A 20,377-nucleotide genomic window follows, 5' to 3' on the forward strand; every position below is an offset into this window, starting at 1 on the left:
AAGATAGTTAAGTCAGTTGACAAGAATAAGAACAATAAACCATCACTTCAGATTTAGGCTTGTTTGCCAATTGTTAAGTCAATGTATGATATGAATGTCCTAGTAGTTAGCTAGTTACATTGACTTAACTAATACTAATTCAATGATTAACCTTAGACTCCAATACTAATACGACACATATGATCTTATTTAAACCCACGCTAAACTAGTGGTGGAAACAATACGTAATCTACTATTATTTGTCTTCCAATTGACAAAATAATCAAGCAAAAGAACCAATATGATGCAACATGTCGCACACTAATAAAAATCCCAAAAACTAAATACAACTAAAATCAAGTAAGAATGATAAAAAAAATTTCACTAATTTTGTACTTCACATATAAAGTTGAGAAGTAACTCAGACTACCCTAAGCCCTTCGATAGATACGCCCATGTTATTTATGATTTCGTGAGTAGAGAGACAATAAATAGGTAGGAATGTATATTTTATATTATTAAAGGTTGTGTTTCAAAATCTATTAAATCCATAGTGAACATTATTTATAATCGGTCAATTATTACTCACCACTTCTAAAAGTGTACACTAGCTCGCTCATATCATACGAATGTATGACCCTTTTCGTCTAGTCATGCGAGTCGTAAGATGTCACACGACCCGTATGACAGGGTGAAAAATGTCATGTATTACTCACCACCTCTAAAAGTGTACACTAGCTCGTCATATCATATGGGTTGTATGACCTTTTTTTCATTTAGTCATGCGAGTCGTAAGATGTCACACGACCCGTATGATAGGGTGAAAAATGTCATGTGGCTTTGTGAATCTGTTATGGTCAAATCAATCACTTTCACGTTACTCAACAAATCATGCAATCTGTATTTTTCTAGCCCTCATGCAACCTATATGACTTTTCTTTTCCTATTATGCGACCACCATAACCACTTTTCTCCGTACCATATAGCTTGTATGGTCTTACAAACCGTATGACATGTCATGCCATTGTTTATAAACTTTTATAATTAAAAGCATAAACACATTTATCCATATATTTGTAATATATTGACTTTTATCGATACGCAATCACTTATTTAGTCATATCTAAATGTCCTTTGACAACTAAAATTTAATTTTGCACGCTTGCAATGTCTAAGCGGGGTTCAAATGGTTTGGGTTAAACTGGGTCCGGGTAAAGATATGTTAAAATTAAAATTAATTTTGATTTGTGTTAATACTGATTTTGGCCAAAATGGGTTCACGTTGAAATAAGCCGTTTAGAAAAAAAACGTATTAACAATAGGTTCTTACGGTGCACTTTCTTTTATGACCCCTAAAGGTGACTAATATAGATGAGAACAACAATGGTAACGACATTGTCACGCCAGTGGCGACAACGAGCATGATGATGTAGGTCATTGTGATAGTGATAACAGTTGAGTTGATGGTTGTGGCGTGGATGGAGTCGGCAATTGTGGTGGAAACTAGGGGGCAGGGAAATGGCAGTGACGGTGCTAATGTCCATGGGGTGGATTTCAATGACAATGCTCGCTTATGCAACGGTGGTGCTACAGGCGATGCTAGCAATGGTGGCAACAAAGGTGATACTTATATAAAATGGCGTGAATTTTTTATAGTCCATTTGAACCCTTTCAAACAACAAGCTTTTTATGACTCAAGTAAAACCTAAATTGAGTTATCTTTTTATTAGACATTAATAGTTAAATAATCTACTTCTATATACACTTAACCCACCTACTATGAGGGATTTGAACCCTTAACCTCTAAAAAAACAAAACACCTAATACACTACTATAGACCATTGAACCAAATATGGTTTAATATAAATAGGGTTAAACTCAATTTATAAAATACTTAAAAAAATTAGGTTATTTGATTACAATCTACCTATTTTGATAAAAGAAAATAACTGGGGACACATGTCATTTGGATTTTCATTCTTGACCTCAATTTCCCACTCAAACTATTTTTCTGTTTTTAATGAAAACATATTTATATTAGTATGATCAAAACATATCAATCCATCTTTAATCAAATGACTAATTACCTAAAATATAGGGTTTAAAAATATGCTGGTATTTATGTTAATATAATTAAAATATTTATATATTTAATGAAATCATATTTACCTTTTTTTTAATTAAATCAATTTATATACACTTTTGAGGGTATGAGATAAATGTTGTAAAATTCAATGAAGATATAATTTATAGGTCTAAGATTATAAAGACAAAAGGAAATTAGGAATGAATAGCAATTTATTCTCACATATTCATCCATTGTCTATGGATCCAAGAAGTTTTTATCCATCTTTTTCAAAACTATAATACAAAAACATGTTTTTATTCATGTTAACTCTATATAATGATGTCTTTTTTATGTCATTTATAATGAAACATCTTATCATCGTTTGTCAGAATTCGTTATTCCATTAAAAATATAATTACAACATATAAAATCACTAAGTGCATCGTTTTCGTTATTACGTAGATGAAGAAATTGCGTGAAATATACCACGTATTCGTATAAATATTCTTTTGGAAAATATAGTTTGAACTTATAAAATCATTTAATTTGATAAAATATAGTTTTTTTTAAAATTAATCATTTAATTTATATAACTTAATCGAATTTTTTAAGCATCTTGTGCATCACACAGGTTATAAAGCTAGTTATATAAATAAGCTAATCATTACAACCGGGGGCTAAAATTTTAAATATAAGTGTAGGGTAAAGTTAAAATACAAAGGACAACAAAAATAAGAAGAGTGAGAAGGAATCATGTCCATTGATCTTAGATTTTAATTGTTGAGATTAATTTAATAAATAAAAATTGATGGAAATGGCATGAATGTAATAATTCACCTTTGTTGACTTTCTCTCTCCACATGCAAGGCACATGTCAATTCCCCCATCATTTTAAAATGTCCGTAACTTTTTCATACGACATTATTTTTTTAAAAAAAGTTCACCATAATAATAAGCGTTTTTTTATCTTTAATATGAGTATCATATTGTTATATAAAAATAAATATTAATTAATGGGTTTTTTAATTGTGTTTTTTTGTTGTTTGTTGTGTCATTGTGTAATATGTTGTTTCCATTGTGTTTTACGTTTCAAGTCATTATATTCACCATTGTGTTATACGTATTCACCATTGTGTCTTACATTTTAGATCATTGTGTTATACGTATTCATCATTGTTTCTTTACGTTTTAGGTCATTGTGTTATACGTATTCACCATTGTGTTTTACGTTTCAAGTTAAAGACACAATGGTGTGCGAAAAAACACAATGACGAAAAATGACACAATGGCGAAAAAGACACAATGATAAGCGAAAAGACACAATGGTGTGCGAAAAGACACAATGATAAGCGAGAATACACAATGGTGTGCGAAAAAACACAATGACGAAAAAAGACACAATGATAAACGGAAAGACACAATGGTGTGCGAAAAGACACAATGACAAAAAAAGACACAATGACGAAAAAAATACACAATGATAAGCGAAAAGACACAGTGGTGTGCGAAAAGACACAATGACGAAAAAAGACACAATGATAAGCGAAAAGACACAATGGTGTGCGAAAAAACACAATGACGAAAAAAGACACAATGGTGTGCGAAAAGACACAATAATGAAAAAAGACACAATGGCGGAAAAAAACACAATGATAAACGAAAAGACACAATGGTGTGCGAAAAGACACAATGATGAAAAAAGACACAATGACGTTATTTTTGTATTAAATTTTATATAACAGAAATCATACTCATATTAAAGATAAAAAACACTTGTTATTATGATGAATTTTTTTTTAAAAAAAATATCATACGAAAAAGTTATAAACGTTCTAAAATGATGGAGGTATTAACATGTGTCTTGCATGTGGAGAGAGAAAATGTATACAATTACCTCTATACTCTTTTTCTTTTGATCCTCACTTGACACATGTCAATGATTTATGGCTTCGCACACTTCTCATTTTTTTTACCCGTAAAATAACTTGGTCCTATAAGTGTAATATTTGTTTAACACGATTTTAAAAGCATGAAAGGAAAACACCACTTTTACCTGTTTTCCGAATCTAAATTCAGTTTGTAAAATTTCTTTTACATATTCCTCATGTTATTTAATATTTTAGATTTTAATTTCTGCTCCTTTTAAATTTAATATTTTAAGATATTCCATTTCGAATTTGTGAACCAAATTTCTTCAAACCAATCCGTGAATCCAATGGAGTTAGGTATAGACGCGTTAACTAGGCCGTGATCCATTTTACATTCACGGAGTCGTGACCAACTCAAATTCATTGTACCTTATCATCATTTATCTCTAATTTAATTTCCTTAAAACTCATTATTATAATAATACTTAAAATTGTATCTGATTACTTCTAGTTTTGACAAGACAAGAGTATGAGTATCTATCAATCGGCTAAAAGAAGGCATAAAACGGAATGCACTCTTATGGATGAAAAATAAAGAAGATGGTAGAATTATAGGGAAAAAAGGTCAATACTTTTTCGTTTCGAATAATTTGTATTTAGGTGTGTAACAAAATGGTGTGTTTGTTGAATTGTTCATGTAATTATGAGAGAACTAGTCACTTGCTAGTTGCCCTTTGGGTAATTATTACTATAAGTTGGGCCGTTTGGAAAATAATTATAATATAATACGTTCTAGTTCAAATTTCATTTATGGTTGAATTCTATAAAAAAATATGTTCTAGCTTCCTGTTCTTAAAAATTAAAATTATGACACTTAAAAGGTATAACCAAATGAATCAACGATACTAGACTCGACTTCTTCGGTTTTGTTAAAATTTTATTAGCAACCTCAATATTGATATTCACAACTTATACAGTAAATAGTAATAATTTTATATTATATGGTTGCAAGACACGATATCATAAGTGGCTAGTATCATGGTGACGTGAACAACCAACCAGAACCACCAATGATACAACGGCTAGACCCATGGCTGGACCACTTGACCAAGTGATATCTGATAGCTCACTAGCTCATCACCAACAGCATGACCCGCATCATAAATAAGCCCCCATGTAGGAACCACACGTCCACATTTCATCCATGGATCTCACATTATAATCCATGTAGTAAACTCGATAGTGCGTCGTCAATAGAAATCATTATCCTATAGGAAATTTAAACCTATGCGGGGCCCACATTATAAGCAGCATCGTGAATTTGCCTATGCGGGGCCCACGTAACAGGGACAGAATGTGGATAACATTTTATACAAGTGGTTAAATTGGTTATTTCATATATGATGCATACACTTTTTCTTTAAAAAAAAACATGTTCTATAGTCCAAAAACCTATTCACAAGTTTCCATAAAAACAAAAACAAAAAGAAACAAAAGTAGTCTCTTTCCTATTACCCTCATTTTCCTAGATTTCAAGATACAGATTATTATTAGTATACTTATTGATCAAGCAAAGATACACGAGGATGGTACCTTTTGGCAGAAGTAACTCATGATGACCAAACCTCATGAAGAAGTTTGTACCTTGCACTTGCACCAACATAACTTGCATGATTCCCGTTTAGATTTCCATTTATAAAGGCGGGAAACGAATCCATCACTTTAAGTTCATTATAAACTTTCTTGCCAATGTCGGTTGAAGAAGGAGGTTTATAAGTAATTGTTGCAGCCGGGTGAGGAAACATACTGGAACTGTCTTCTGATGATCTACCCGCTATCTTACACTACACAAATTACAAAAAAAAATGCTATCAAGATATAAAATATGAAACATGCTTGTAAAATACGAAAGCAACTAAGATAATACCTCGGAATCAATTGCCTCAATTACAGTTTGGGGAACTGGATGTGGACAGAATTCATCTGGAGTAAAACTGGAGAGTATTTGCTTAAGTAACCGAAGACTAATCGATGGGCACATCTAATAACATTGTAAATAGAGATATGTATGGTTAGTTGTGAGGATGACATGTTTTGTTACAAATGAGATATATATGAAAAATATGGCAAACCTCGGTTCTAAGTGATCGGTCCATAATCATGTCCTTGGGTACCATTAGAAGATTGCTTAAGGAATCAAGAAGATGGAACCATTTTAGTTCACCAGTTGTAGTATCGTCTTCGGCAAACCTGTCAGTGAGCAATCTAGACCAGCTTCCAACCTGCAATGAAAGTCGATCATCATTAGCAATGAGTTTGATTCATCATATATTTATTAAAATACATACCGCCTTTTTGAGTTGTGCCCCTGAGCCAAAACTTAGATCACCAGCAGGAATAGGCAAAACTCTGGATACAGTTGCAGGATCTGAAACAGAATCAGTTGAAATTTCACGGAGAATGGCATTAAACATGGCTGCATCAAGTCTAGAAACACAGTGTTCCATTACCTGACCATAAAATATTAAAGATCTTATTATAAGTATTGATGAAAGTTTTGTTTATCTCAGTGGGCATCGGTAACTACTTTATTTATAAAGTATATAAAGTTACCATTTTTGCCAACTCTGGGAGGCAACCGCACTCGTTCCCCTTTGCACGAACAGGACAAAGTCTTTTAAAAGCATCATAGAAAGCATTTTGCCATAGATTAATGGAAAAGTTGATTTGTTGGTCATGCGAAGTTACATCTGTAAGCATACTAGGCATAAAGGTCTGCACCAATAAGACGATAACCGTTTAGTAAACTAAAAGGTTGCTATTAATATCCTTAAAAACATACAAAACTATGATATAGTCGGAATATTGTACCTGACACCATATAGACTCAACAATCCGTGAAAAGATATCTGACTCGACTTTCTCAAGTTCAGACGTGAAGGTTCTTGTTTCCTGTTTACTTTCAAATGCTTTGGTTATTAGTTCCCTCAATACAACAATGTTTGACCACCAGAAAGTCAACCTGCAAATTCAACCGGAATTGACTTATCAGTCAAAAATTTGAAAAGCAAAAATAATGGCACCCTTAAAACAGAATAAGTTAGACTGTTAAAGTACCTTGAAACATCATTCCCACAAGACGTCGAAATCATAACAAGCCCCGATGCAATGTTTTTCCCAATCGTATCACGCTTCTGTTGGGAAAAACGCTTCCTCGTGTGAATATAAAGTTTTGATAGATGTTGAGCGGGTGTGTGCACTTTATGTGCCGAGTCAGCATGCTCTTGCACTGCAGAGTATAGAGTCACTTCAAGAGCAGCAACTTCTCTTAACTCATCTTCAAGTTGCTCAATTCTCATTTCCATTTTTGCAATCCTTGGATCCGAATCCACTTTTGTTTCATGCTCGATGTTTTCCATAGCATCAAGCATTTCATCATCACTTCCATCACTGTGTACATCATCCAATATACTAACTTCCTTCGGTTCTTCAAGATCTTGACCATCGAATCCTTCAGATGAAATAGACGAGGGAGTCGATGGTGGTTTTGGATGAACTTTAAAACCGTTTGAGCCGTTGGAAATATTAGACGGTGTGTTAATCTGTAAATGCAAGTCATGCTCGGTAACTGGTGAATCGCCACTAGAGGAAACGGTATCAGTGATGGTTTCTGAGTCTGATTCTTCCCGTCCATTATTCGACTCCTTATCTAAATCCGTGGACGGTTTGTCATTTCTAAATCTGCTAGCTTTGTCACTGTAGTTTACAACTAACTTTTCATTATTTTCATAGGGCTTTACATTCTTCTTTCTTTCGGTTACTGCATTATTGGAGTTTGATCTTGTAGATGAAGGTTTCTTATTCACTTCCTTTGATCTCAATGTTTTGTTCGACTTTTCTTGCTGCAACTTAGCCTCCCGGTTCTCAACCTTTGCGGGACGTTTTGTTTGATTATTTGTTGGACTTCTCTTCTTATCAGTCTGCTTCATTCCCATCATACTGTCCCGTCTTCAACTGCACAAAAAGAAAAAAAAGAAAAAAAATATACCGATAACTCGATAAGATGTTACTATAAATCTGCCAAAATGCAATAATCGGAATGTGAAATTGGAACAACATAGAAAGTGACATCTCATCTTACTTCACCGTGATACAATGTCGATATCAATTACCAACAACAACCTAATGAAACTAGACCTAATTATCTACTTAATGTTTAAGCAATCCATCTAGCCTTCGAATATTCAAAATGAAGATTTATCAATGTGATTGCAGGTTTATGTTCTTCAATACCTTTACTTCATGTTTAAGCTATCTATCTAGCCTTAAAAGATGAATTTTAAAGTCATCATGTCCCACACCAAATAGCATTCAGATTTGATTAGCAAATAATTAGTAGAATCGGATATGCTATCCAAATTGCACGTTTTATTGTAAATAGTTTGATCTTCTTATATTAAAAATATATATTTAAGCAATTGACTATACATAACATATATGATCCAAAACAGATCTGAATAATTAATCAACACGATTTAAATTCTCAATTGTAACTTGGGATCGAAATGAAACATATTATACCGATCACAAGCAAAACTTACTTAGAAGCAGAAATTAATAGAAGTTACTTCAAAACTGAAACAAAAACCTAAGAGAACCACAAGCAGATCATAACACAATAAGCAATGCAACATTCGTAACGTTAATTAACATATTATTATTATTATTAAAAAGGAAATGTAAATATAAGGGAAATGAGTACCGAATTATGCGCGTTGAGTTTGAATGAATATGATGATGTGCGAGCGGAGTCAGTCAGTCAGTCTCGAATGTGGACTCCTCCATATATATATTTATATATAGATAGATATCTGTTTTCATTCCTGCGTTAATAATAATAATAATAATAAGTAAGGAGTTTTAAAAAGAAGATTGAGTTGATGTGACTGAGACATGTAACGTGATGGATGACATGTGGAAGGAACAATTAGATGAGCTGTAAGTCTCACTCGCGTCGGTGCTAGACAATTGACCCGGTGGGTGTTTGTTTTCGGCTACGTTACGCCTTCCTTTGATTCCCTTTTTTCTCTATTATTATTCACTTTATTAAATCAAACAAAATAACACCCCTTTAAGAATCACATAATTATCATAACATAGAAAAAATGTCTTATTTGTTTTTCTAGTAAATTAAGGTACGGTCCATCGTTTTAAATTGGATTAAACAAAGGTTATGAATAATAAAACTATTAGACTAATCAGATTAACGATTTATAATACAACAAACCATGAATCCATGATTGAAAAATCAAAACATAACATCGTCACATCCGAACTTCTACAATACTTACCTAGATAACTTTCTTTGAAGACAAATCACGATACTATAAAAAGTAATATTGCTTTAACTTGTTTTGAATATAGAAATATCTGTGCGTTTGTTTGAATGTTTTAACTTATGCTTGTCGAAATCTTATCGAAACCAGGACAAGGATATATTTGTTCTAAAACATTTATCATACTCTTGTTACTTATAGTAATTTTTTTATTACATTATACTTTTAATTACTTTTTGGCAAAGTTTAAGATATATAGCTAGAAACGTATTATATATATTTTGTGTTTGTGGGGAAACACAATCGAAGTCAAAAGATACTTGTATCTTTGAAATCTCATTAGATTCTAAAACTCACATGATTGGATGATAAAGTTGAATGCAAGTCTCTCAATATATGAGAATTTGTTATTGTTTGTAAATTGATATAAATAATATAAGTGTTTGCTTGTAGGAACAAGGTTGTCAACACTTCGTAGTCACCATCCCTAGTTTCCTACCACCTTCATAATCAGGTGAACCTAAATTATAAAGCAACTAATGTTAACCCTGGTGTATTTTGGTAAAAATATGTTTTGGAACGAAACATGTAAATACCATTTTGAACAACAATTTTAACATGAACCAGGGTTTAGCCGCTACCTGACTCACACGCCCACTTTGCATAGAATCCTACATTTTAAAACAGCTTAGTGAAAAGCTTTTTATGTTTCTGTAAACATGTTAAGATGGAATGATATTTAGGCACAAGTTAATAGAACTAATGTCAAGTGTTGGTAACTAAAAAAAACGTTTGGAGCAGCTAATGTGATTTTTCAAACCAGAGGGGCAGTGAATGTAAGTTCAGTGACAACATTTAACAAAGGATGTATTTGATGTGGCCGGATCACCTTCACATACTTTACCCAACAATTTGAATATCTACATTTTTCATGTTATACATATACTTTCTACTTTTCTAGTTCCTTTACCGATGGATAAATAAGAATACCTTATTACTTAATTCCTTGATAGGAAAAAAACATTCGCTGATGAAATCTCAAGGAATTAAGCTGTCTAGTAAGGTTGGGTAACGAGTTAAAATAGGTTGAGTTGTGACCAAACTAGCTCAAATAAAAAAACCGGTCTTTTTAAAAAAGTTTCAATTTTATTGTATCGAAACGAGTTCTAACTTCTAACCAAAATCGACGCGCCTTGAAATTGATTGTCTTGAAAAGAGTTGTTAAAAATAGGTTTACCCACAAGTGACGATGGAACATGATGGTCATACCACATAGGCTAGGTGGGGGTAAGGGTGGTGATGGTGCCGACAGTGGATGTGTTGGCGGGGGGCGCAGGGAATGCGGTAGTGACCATGTTGCCACATTGGCTAGGTGAAGGTGGTGGTGGTGGTGGCGGTGATACTTGATTGTCACACAGGTGGAGGGTGTTGCTCGTCTACTTTGACCTATTTTAAGTCAACAAGTTCTTTATAAAAGCGATCTAAAGTGGAGAATTGTGTAAAATGAATCCACCTATTCTCTTGTATAACTTATTAAACTCAAATTCATTCATAAGAAATCTGTTGACCAAAAACAACTCCTTTCTCAGTGAATAAGACATAATCCATTAGGATTTAATCAATAGGAATCATGTTTCTCTTTAAAAGTAAAGAATAAGAAAAAGATCCGAGAAGTAAAATAGTGATATTGTCATTACTAATTTTTCTTTGGGTCCCTGATATACAAGAACCAAACAAACACAACATTTTATTATAATTTAATACGGTCATTACTATATCAGAAAAGTATCAATTGTAATGCCAGAATAATGCTTTATTATATAAAATAAAGACAAGTATATATATGTTAGTTGATCAGTTGTATTCATCCGCCAAACACATTCAAATAAAGAAAACCAGAATGATCCCCCCCCCCCCCCCAATAGGGCATTGGTTGCAACATGTGTATAAGAATAAAAATTTGGTACTCGCTAACAAGACTACTGCCCGGTCATAAAAGTACGAGATGATGAGGTGTTGATCATAGAACTAGAGTCATAGTTGTGATTAAAATGGCTTGATAAATTGCTAAAGATGCTAACAATGAGCAAAAAGAAGGGGGGAACATGTTATAGATCAAAGTCATATCAAATCTATACCGAGTACATGGCAGATGTTTGCGTCAGCATGTGAGAAAGTTGGTGCGCATGAGAGCGCAATTATGCAGGGAGAACATAAAAACGAGTAGCTATTACAAAAGAAACATTACCACTTACAAGCGGTGTCTCCTGTTGTGTTGAGAATTGTTTGCAAGAGTAGAAAGGGTGCACCAAAAAAAGTCACTGTTATCTACTGAAGCCTTAGATGCTTATGATTTAAATAGGAGTGAAGAAACCATTTTGTAATTCACAGAAAGTCCTTTTGATTACATGGGGCCGGCTCATATGTGTGTGAGACTCTTATAGAATAATAATTCCATCACTTAGATTTGTTATTTAACTTCCTCTGGTCATGGGGGTCACTAAATGTTGCCCTTGGCCGGCCAGCATTCCCTTTTAATCAGTAGTTTAATAGCAGCAATGTGACACTTTGCCTTGTAGAGGCTGGTCAATTTGGTCTCTGTTTAAAAGTAACTAGTAAATAATTCAAATATAGTTTTGTTTTCATGTGTGATCGAAAGAACGTAAGCTATGTAATTAAGAGGAAAAGCATAAATCTAGGCCATCACTTATGATAGAGAATTTGCTTATGGGGAGCCAAATCTTGATTACACTTTTCTTGGTACACTATTCCCAAATGAATGGAAATCAACTTTTGAGAAGAATTAAGCAACAAAATTAGTTAAGCACAAATTAAACCTTTAGGAGCACATAAATGACCCCTAAACTTCACTCCCTGTATCTATAAATCCGAGAAACCACATTCCTAATTTCATATAAAACTTTCATTACTCTAATCGAACGGGAATCTTGTAATGTATACAGGCAGAACTTGCAGCTACAGCACAATTCGACCAACACAATGTACCTAAACAGCAAGAGCTAGCACGTTTGAATGCATAATATAAAAAAATATTCTGGATTCTCATAGGTTGAATAACATAAAACATAATCATGTTAAAGTAAACCAAACCAAAACCTAGTTTTAAAGTAATTCATGTTTTAGATTGAAATTTGAGCAACATCATTGTTATACAGCTTCACCATCATCTAAAACCATATCATAAGTGTCACAAAAATTCACTTTTAGTTACCTAACTGGACTCAGCTTCACCATCATCAAATAACATTAAACATCATCATCGCCACCTCAACCACCCGCCACCATCGTCGATGTCTCCGCCACCGCCACCATCTGAACCGAACTGCAATTTGCTTTCTATAAAACCTGTGAGGTTTCAACTGAAGGTTGATTCTGGTAAAATGGCTAAACGAGGCCTGCATTTGTTTTTTAAACTTCCCTGTTCAGATTTCCAATATTTGTTCAACCAGAATCATGCAAATTTACCTTAAATCACACTCACTAGAGATGCAAATTTGACTTCCACTTCCAAACTTCCAATTGTTTTGTAATTTTTATTAGCCCGTTGCTGTTTTCAAAAAAAAAAACAGGATTATTTCAAGGTATCTATTGTTCCTTCATTTAGTAATGCAACCACCAAGAACGCAGCCACCTCTACCGTCGTCTCCTCCCTCGCGATTACCACCAACTGCCACCTTCTCTTCCGCCAGCACCATTGCTGTCACCACCGTCGCCACCCTGACCCTCGTGTCTTACTTGACGCAGTGAAAAAGTTTATCAGATGAACTCAAGTTAGCTTACCAGATCCTATTGAGTCATATAACCATATATTATTATTTTAATTTTAATGCTCTTATAGTCAATGTACACTTCCATTTCATATTTATTCATAACTATATGCCAATTAATATATTTATTCAAAGAAAAGCGAACAGGCAACATTATGTGTCACTATAAAAATAAATTACAATTTAGACTTTAGAATCTGTGATCGTAACTATTTATTATTTATATTCATGGTTATTTATTCTTCTGTATATGTATGAATTTGGAGGGAAAAAGTTAAACTATTAGTACATATCTGCAAGGCTGGAACCTAGGATGGCATCATAATCTCCTTAAATACTTTTATTTTATGCATTATATATCTTTTTAGTTGTTTATATAATTTGATAATAATGCATATGAATATATAATAATGCATATGAATATATGACATTTTGATTTATGTATTATCTACTTCAAAATGAGTTTGTAATAATCACTTATATCTATTAGCATGTTGAGGCATTTAACAAAGAGAACACTGAAAGTCATCCATTTGGAGATACTAAAACACTTGTTATCTTGAATGAAGAATAATATAATGCATCATTAAAGAACAAAAGAACATAAGATTACCAGAGTACATGCTAACCTGGTTTGTTAAATTAAGGAAGCTGCAGCAGCGAGCATTATGGGATCGGGTTTCCATAGTTATTTCTTGAACTGCAGTCCTTCGGCTCTGACATAATAGCCATGAAGACGAGTTGGCGATGTACACCGTTTGAATTTGCATCACCAGTAATCTCCACATGAACAAACACCATTAACAATATGATGGAACCGATTTTTATCCCTCATAAATACTTCTCTTTCACACACTTGAGAGACGACCTTAGCAAAACTATGACAATCAACACACACCCGAAGGTTTTTCATTATCCTAATAGCCTTTCCTTCACGACTATAAATCAACCCAAAACACAATGCCAACTTTTCACTATGACCTAACACAATCTTCTCCTTTTGCTCATCATCCACATCATACAAAACACCACTCAAATTTGGACAATATCCATATTCCTTAACTTTCACAAGAAGTTCTTTCATTTTATCATAAACCTCATCAATTTTTGGATGTAACCGATCACCCGCGTGAAACGTATGAAGGATTTGATCAATTTCAATCCAACTTTTTCCTGGATCCTTTGCAATCGCTTTCTCTTCCATCAAACTTCTGATACTCCTAACATCATCCCATCTTCCTTTTGAAGCAAACAAATTAGAAAGAATCACATAATTCCCCGGGTTTTCTGGTTCTATATGTAAAAGCCTACGACCCGCAATTTCCCCAATTTCAACATTCGAGTGCACCGAACAAGCCCCTAATAGAGATCCCCAAATAGCAGCATTTGGTTCATAAGGCATCTTTTTTATAAACTCATATGCCTTTTCAACTTGACCCGCACGACCTAACAAGTCAACTACACATCCATAATGTTCAATGTCGGGTACCACGCCGTCTCTTCCACTTACCATCTCATCAAAAACTTCTAACCCTAAAGTTCCCATCTCTCCATGACTGCAGCCTGATAATATAGCCAAGAAAGTTACTTTATCAGGTTTGACTCGGTTTTCTTTTCTCATTAGTTCAAAAAGGTCAGCCATCTCTCTACCCATCCCGTGTTTACTGTATCCCACAAGCATTGCGTTCCATGAAATAACGGTTCTCTCAGGCATTTTTTCAAACACTCTTCTTGCATAACTTAATTGGCCACATTTTGTGTACATATCAATGAGAGAATTCTGAAGAACCACATAAAAAGGAAGTTCAGACCGAAGCGCGTGACAGTGAATTTGCTTTCCCATTTCATATGCTGCAAGTCCCGATACAGCAGTCAAAACGCTAGCATAGGTAACATAGTTAGAATCAACTCCTTCCCGTAATAACCTACGGAACAACTCCAACGCTTCTTCATCAAGACCCAACTGGGCATAGCCCGATATAATGGCGGTCCAAGAAACAGTATCGCGTTCCGGAAGGTTTTCAAAAACAAAACGGGCTTCGTGGATTTCACCCGCTTTAGCATACATGTCAAGGAGAGAGCACCCGACATATAAATGTGACTCGAAATTGCATTTAATTATATGATTGTAGATTTGTCTCCCATGGTAAATTCCACTGTTTCCAGTACAAGATGTGAGTGCGGTTGCAAATGTGTACTCGTTCGGCTCGGTACCTGAAAAACCATAAAATACGGTTTAGTAAACACGCTTACTAACGACGCAAGCTCATTAACAAATAATAACATTAATACCTGATCTTAACATCTTTACAAGAAGATCCAAGGCTTCAGAAGCATACCCTCTTTTCGAATAAGCAGACACCAAAGCGGTCCAAGAAACCACATTTCTATGAGGCATTTCATCGAACACCTGGTGGGCATCCGACAAGCAATCACATTTATCATAGAGAATAAGCAAGCGTGTTGCAAGATACACGGGGGGTTTATAGTGGGTTTTGATCATGTGTGCGTGAACCCTCTGACCACCTCTCACGGATTTGTGTTTAAGACAGTGGTTTAGCAGAGTGTCGTAGGCTTTGAAATTGATTTGAAGGCCTAATTTGGTCATATCTGTTAGTGCATAGTTGAGGTGACCGTTGGAGCACAAAGTTTGTAAATTTGTTAATAGCTCTTGTGCTGAAGCAAATTGACGTGAATAAAAGTGATGTCTGCTAACCCCAGCCAAAAGGTTGATTTTGCTGTTCATCTTGCATAAGACAAAATAACCATCCGGATTTGCAAAGAGTTAGTCGAGAAGTTGTCCGGTGGTGATTGAGGTGGGAGAAGATTGCATAGGTGGTGTGGGCTTGTAGCAATATTAGACCATATGTAGTGAAAAACCCGCAAAACGCCCGGGCCCAACCACCTTCCTCTTGATCAAGTGCCGTGTACAATATGTGGGGAACGATCACTACACATGGTCTTATGGCAACGGGTTAAGAAGATAATGATAATTATATTATTATGTTTATGTGTGAAAAGATGACTTTGCCTCTGACCATATCATTTTTAACAGTAAAACAAACGTTTGACTTAATGGTTGATTCACACTGTAAAAAAATACATGCTGAATATGTTCACTATGCAAAAAGGTGAACATAAATGCTCAAGCTGAATGTTGAGTGCATTTTGCATCTAAGTCAAAAAGAAAAGACGATTTACAACCTGGTTTGAATCCGATTAGGTTTTAAACCATGCCAAACTGATTTAGATAAGGTTGTGGTTGCTTCTCCAAAACCGTGTTCTAATCCAACCCTCATTGGTCCCAAACTGATTTTATTCAACATTAACCAAACCCAATCTAAGTTCAATCTATTTGCACGTCTAGGGTCAAAGGTGAGCCCCTATTTACAAAGGCCAAAATGCAATATACCAAGTGTTTGGTGGAATCATGCATGCTAAATTTTTAAATATCATAGAAACATCCAAACGATTTACAATGCCGCAACCCCCTTTTGGATAGCTAAATGAGTCCGCCACAATATATATATATCTAGTGAGTATTGATCTACCTATGTCATCAACTAGTATAATAAAATCAAATAGTAACAAAATGTTCAAGTTTTTAACTAAAAACAAAAATAAACAGAATAGCGGCAAGTGATTCCAAATCAAACAAAAGTGATTATAAATCAATCAAAATAATGACACTAGCGCCTAAAACGGAAAACATTAGCCCAGCAAGTTGGACAGGTTTTCACCTTCTTCTTCTTGCGCAACCATTTCTTTATGCATTTATGATAAAAAAAAAAATAGAAAAGAAAACTATGTTTGCATGGTAGATCTCCGATCATATGGTCATCTTGGTACTCTTGTTGACAAATTACGCATATCACTTGATATTCTTCTAATTTCCATTTAACTAATTTCCTGACCTTCATAGCATCTTCAATAGCTTTTGGCACGTCATCATGAATACGCTCAAAAAACAATACAAGCTTTGCAAACCATTTAGAATATTTACAATCCTCTTTCTCCCTAGCATAATCCACCACTTGATCACAAGGGGAATAAGCCAAGTAAGTATGTAGAAGAAGTGAATCGGGACCCGTTGTTATTCAATGTGTACATCAGCCGGAAAACGTTGTAAGGAGAGTCCTCATCAAACAACACGGAATTAATGCTTTCATAGTAATTAATTTGTGGTTTTCATTGAGAATAATTTCTGGCTTTCACCCTGCGTCATGTCAATTATTATATATACACGATCACTAAATATTATCCTGCATTTACCATTATAAAAGTTCTTGATTTTCGGTGTACAAAACCGTATGAAGAAGACATGCCCACAGGAAGAATAATACAGATGTTGATCGATGGCAGAGATGTTGATCGAGAAATTGAAAAAGATGACAGGCGACGGCTCATGAGAGAACCTTTTTGAAATTGAGAACTATGAGAACCATTTTGGACTACAAAAAAACCCAAAAATAAAAAAAATAATAAAATTAAAAAAAACACAAAAATCAAAAAAGTAAAAAAACCAAAATTCTTATTTTATCATCCCGGTTTCATAAAAAAAATAAAAAGAAATAAAAAAAACTCGGTTTAGCTAAATTATATACACATATGTATAATATATACATATATGTACATTTACATGTTTTTTTTGTACACATGTGTATAATTTAAAATAAATGATACTGTACATATGTGTATATTACGTAACTAAAGATTATATAAAATTATACATATGTGTATATTACGACGTTTTTTTTTTGTTTTTTATTATTATTTTTTATTTTTTTAATGAAACCGGAATGAAATATAAGAATTTTGATTTTTTTTACTTTTTTAAAATTTTTATTATTTTTTGTTGTATGATTTTTTTTAAATATTTTTTCAAAAGGTGTTTTTAGTTGCCTAAAATGGTTCTCAAAGTTCTCAATTTGCAAAGGGTTCTCGTAAGATCCTTACCCTATATATATATATATATATATATATATATATATATATATATACATATCTATAGGGTAGGGTTAATGTAAAAAACAATATTTTTGTGAGAATAATAAGAATAGATCTAGGCCATTGGATTTATGATCTAGTGGCTGAGATTGATAGTTTCTAAATAATTGTATTGTTTCGTATTTACATTGTATAGTGTCATATTTAGGTGGTTTGTTTTATTTTAAAGCTCTTCTCACATTTCTCACAAAACAATTGTTTTTTATTTGAACTCTTTTCTATATCTATAATCTATAATATATATAAACGAAAACATAAAAATCCTACATGTCGCGATGTGTCGCTCCCCCTTTTTTTGGAGTCATCAGATTTGCTTGATTACCCGAATTCACGGGTATGGGTCTTACCATACCCAAATATTCCTTAAACGGGTTATAACATCTTACTAAATTAAAAATTATTCTCACAAAATTATTGATGTGAAAATCCTATAAAATAGGATTTACTAAAAATTATAATATGATTTTTTAAATATTATTTATAATTAAGAAACAATTCTAAAGTAAAAAAAATAATAATAATAAGTGGGTCTTGGGTCTTACAAAAACTAGATAACTTTTAAACCGGGTTATAACATCTCAATTATTTGTGAAACCTTTTTATTATCAAACATAAGTATATTATAAATTTCATTACAATAAATAAAATTAAACCCAAAAAAGTATATAAATATTAAAAACGAGTAATGTAAAACAACCCCCGTAAATCCTACTTGTCGCGATATGGTCGCTTCCTCCTTTTTTGTAGGCACCAGATTTGCTTGATTTTTAAATGGAGGCTTCTCATGCATTTGACCCGAATTCACGGGGTATGTGTCTTATCAAACCTAGATATTTCTTAAACGAGTTATAACATCTCAATAAATTAGAAACTAATCTCACCAAATATTTGATATAAAAATCCTAAAAATTAGGGATATGCTAAAAATTAATATCTGATTTATTTAAAAATATATATATTATTTATAATTAAAAAACAAAATTTATAGTAAAAAAAATAAAAGGGTTTTTGGGTCTCATCAAACCCATATAGTTTCTAAACCGGGTTATAATATCTCATTTATTTGTGAAACAATTTATTATCAAACCATAAGTATATTATTAACTTTCATAAAATAAAAAAAAAAATAAAAGTACAAAAAATAAATAAATATCATAAACAAATAATATAAAAGAACCCCGGTAATACAGAGGATAAAAAGTAGTATATATATATAGTGAAAAGATCCAATATAATAATGCTTTAACGTACAATACGTACGCGAATCCATTTTTTCACGAATCGATCCATGTAATCACATCCAAACATCTCGGAATCATCAATACATATCCAATCAATAATTGGTTCAACAAAAAACAGTTTTGGATGGTTAATCGATCAATTTTTCACTTTTTTTCAATGAGACTGTTTTTGAGCGTTTAATGAGCGTTTTTTTAGGTTTTTGGCTGAGCGTTTAAATTTTTGTGAGCGTTTTAAGTTTTTGCCTTTGAGTGTCTCGCGTACCTATCATACGTTAAGGAATTAACGTACAGTAAATGCACCATATATATGTAACATCCCTAAAATTTTGGTTCAAATTTGACAACTTAGTAAAGTTGAAGGATCAAATTATTCTCTAATAAGTAATGAGAAAATTCAAATAAAGAAAATAAAACCATTCTATAAGGAAATAAAAATATTCCATGAATAAAGTTATCTTATGTTAAGGATATGGAATAAGGAAATTCCATCCCACATTGTAAGATGTAAGAAAGTTGAAGCATTCCACATGGGTATAAATAAGGAAATTAAAACTCATCCCACATGGAAAGTGGTAAAAAATAGAAGCTCTTTATAAGGAAGAGATTTTCCATAATAATATTCTTATATGCCTAGCATGCACCCAGTGGTCCTAGCGGAGGGTGCGAAGCACCCGACGCACACACGCTCGGGCTCGGGCGAAGGGCGTTGGGCGATGGGCGCAATGTGGCGCTTTGATGGCGCACTTTGCACTTCGCCGTGAGCCGCTTGAGAGCCGCCTTAGTATTTATGGACAATGGGAGTTAGGCCTAGAAATGACAAGTTATCAAAGATAAGGGACTGAAAATGAAAAATGGTATATAGGGACCCATCGTGTATCGCGATGGGACCCAAAATCAGCCTATAAAGGGAGGGCTCACAGCTCATTCATTCTCACATCAAACTTTCTCTCTCTAGAAATCACTCTCTCACTACCTCGGTTTCCGTGCCGACCCCGACAATCGTCACCCCGTAATCCGTGCCATATACCGACGATACCTCGAAGTGCGTGCTACACGACAATAACCCGACAATCTATCTTGAAGTACGTGC

General features: G+C 33.6%; 2 protein-coding genes across 3 annotated transcripts; both read right to left on the reverse strand.

Moving 5' to 3' along the window:
* Positions 1-5,274: 5,274 nt before the first annotated feature.
* Positions 5,275-8,755, reverse strand: LOC143588119 (uncharacterized). 2 transcript variants are annotated; one of them, XM_077069223.1, is made up of 9 exons: positions 8,678-8,755; positions 7,033-7,929; positions 6,787-6,937; positions 6,529-6,690; positions 6,264-6,425; positions 6,048-6,197; positions 5,843-5,956; positions 5,509-5,759; positions 5,275-5,440 (listed from the first exon to the last, which is right to left on the reverse strand). In XM_077069223.1, the coding sequence occupies exons 2-8, from the start codon at positions 7,911-7,913 to the stop codon at positions 5,526-5,528; spliced, it is 1,854 nt and encodes a 617-aa protein (XP_076925338.1). In that variant the 5' UTR covers positions 7,914-7,929; positions 8,678-8,755; the 3' UTR covers positions 5,275-5,440; positions 5,509-5,525. The 2 variants fall into 2 exon arrangements, with proteins under 2 accessions (XP_076925338.1, XP_076925337.1); XM_077069222.1 differs by having other exon boundaries at positions 5,275-5,759.
* A 4,751-nt stretch (positions 8,756-13,506) lies between these two features.
* On the reverse strand, positions 13,507-15,726 carry LOC143588122 (putative pentatricopeptide repeat-containing protein At3g13770, mitochondrial). Its single transcript, XM_077069224.1, has 2 exons — positions 15,332-15,726; positions 13,507-15,253 (listed from the first exon to the last, which is right to left on the reverse strand). The coding sequence occupies exons 1-2, from the start codon at positions 15,645-15,647 to the stop codon at positions 13,809-13,811; spliced, it is 1,761 nt and encodes a 586-aa protein (XP_076925339.1). The 5' UTR covers positions 15,648-15,726; the 3' UTR covers positions 13,507-13,808.
* Positions 15,727-20,377: the final 4,651 nt, after the last annotated feature.

This window comes from Bidens hawaiensis, unplaced genomic scaffold (assembly GCF_021521415.1).
Source record: "Bidens hawaiensis isolate Kalapana, Puna unplaced genomic scaffold, B.hawaiensis_p1.1 tig00035989_1, whole genome shotgun sequence".
Taxonomy (NCBI): Eukaryota; Viridiplantae; Streptophyta; class Magnoliopsida; order Asterales; family Asteraceae; genus Bidens; species Bidens hawaiensis.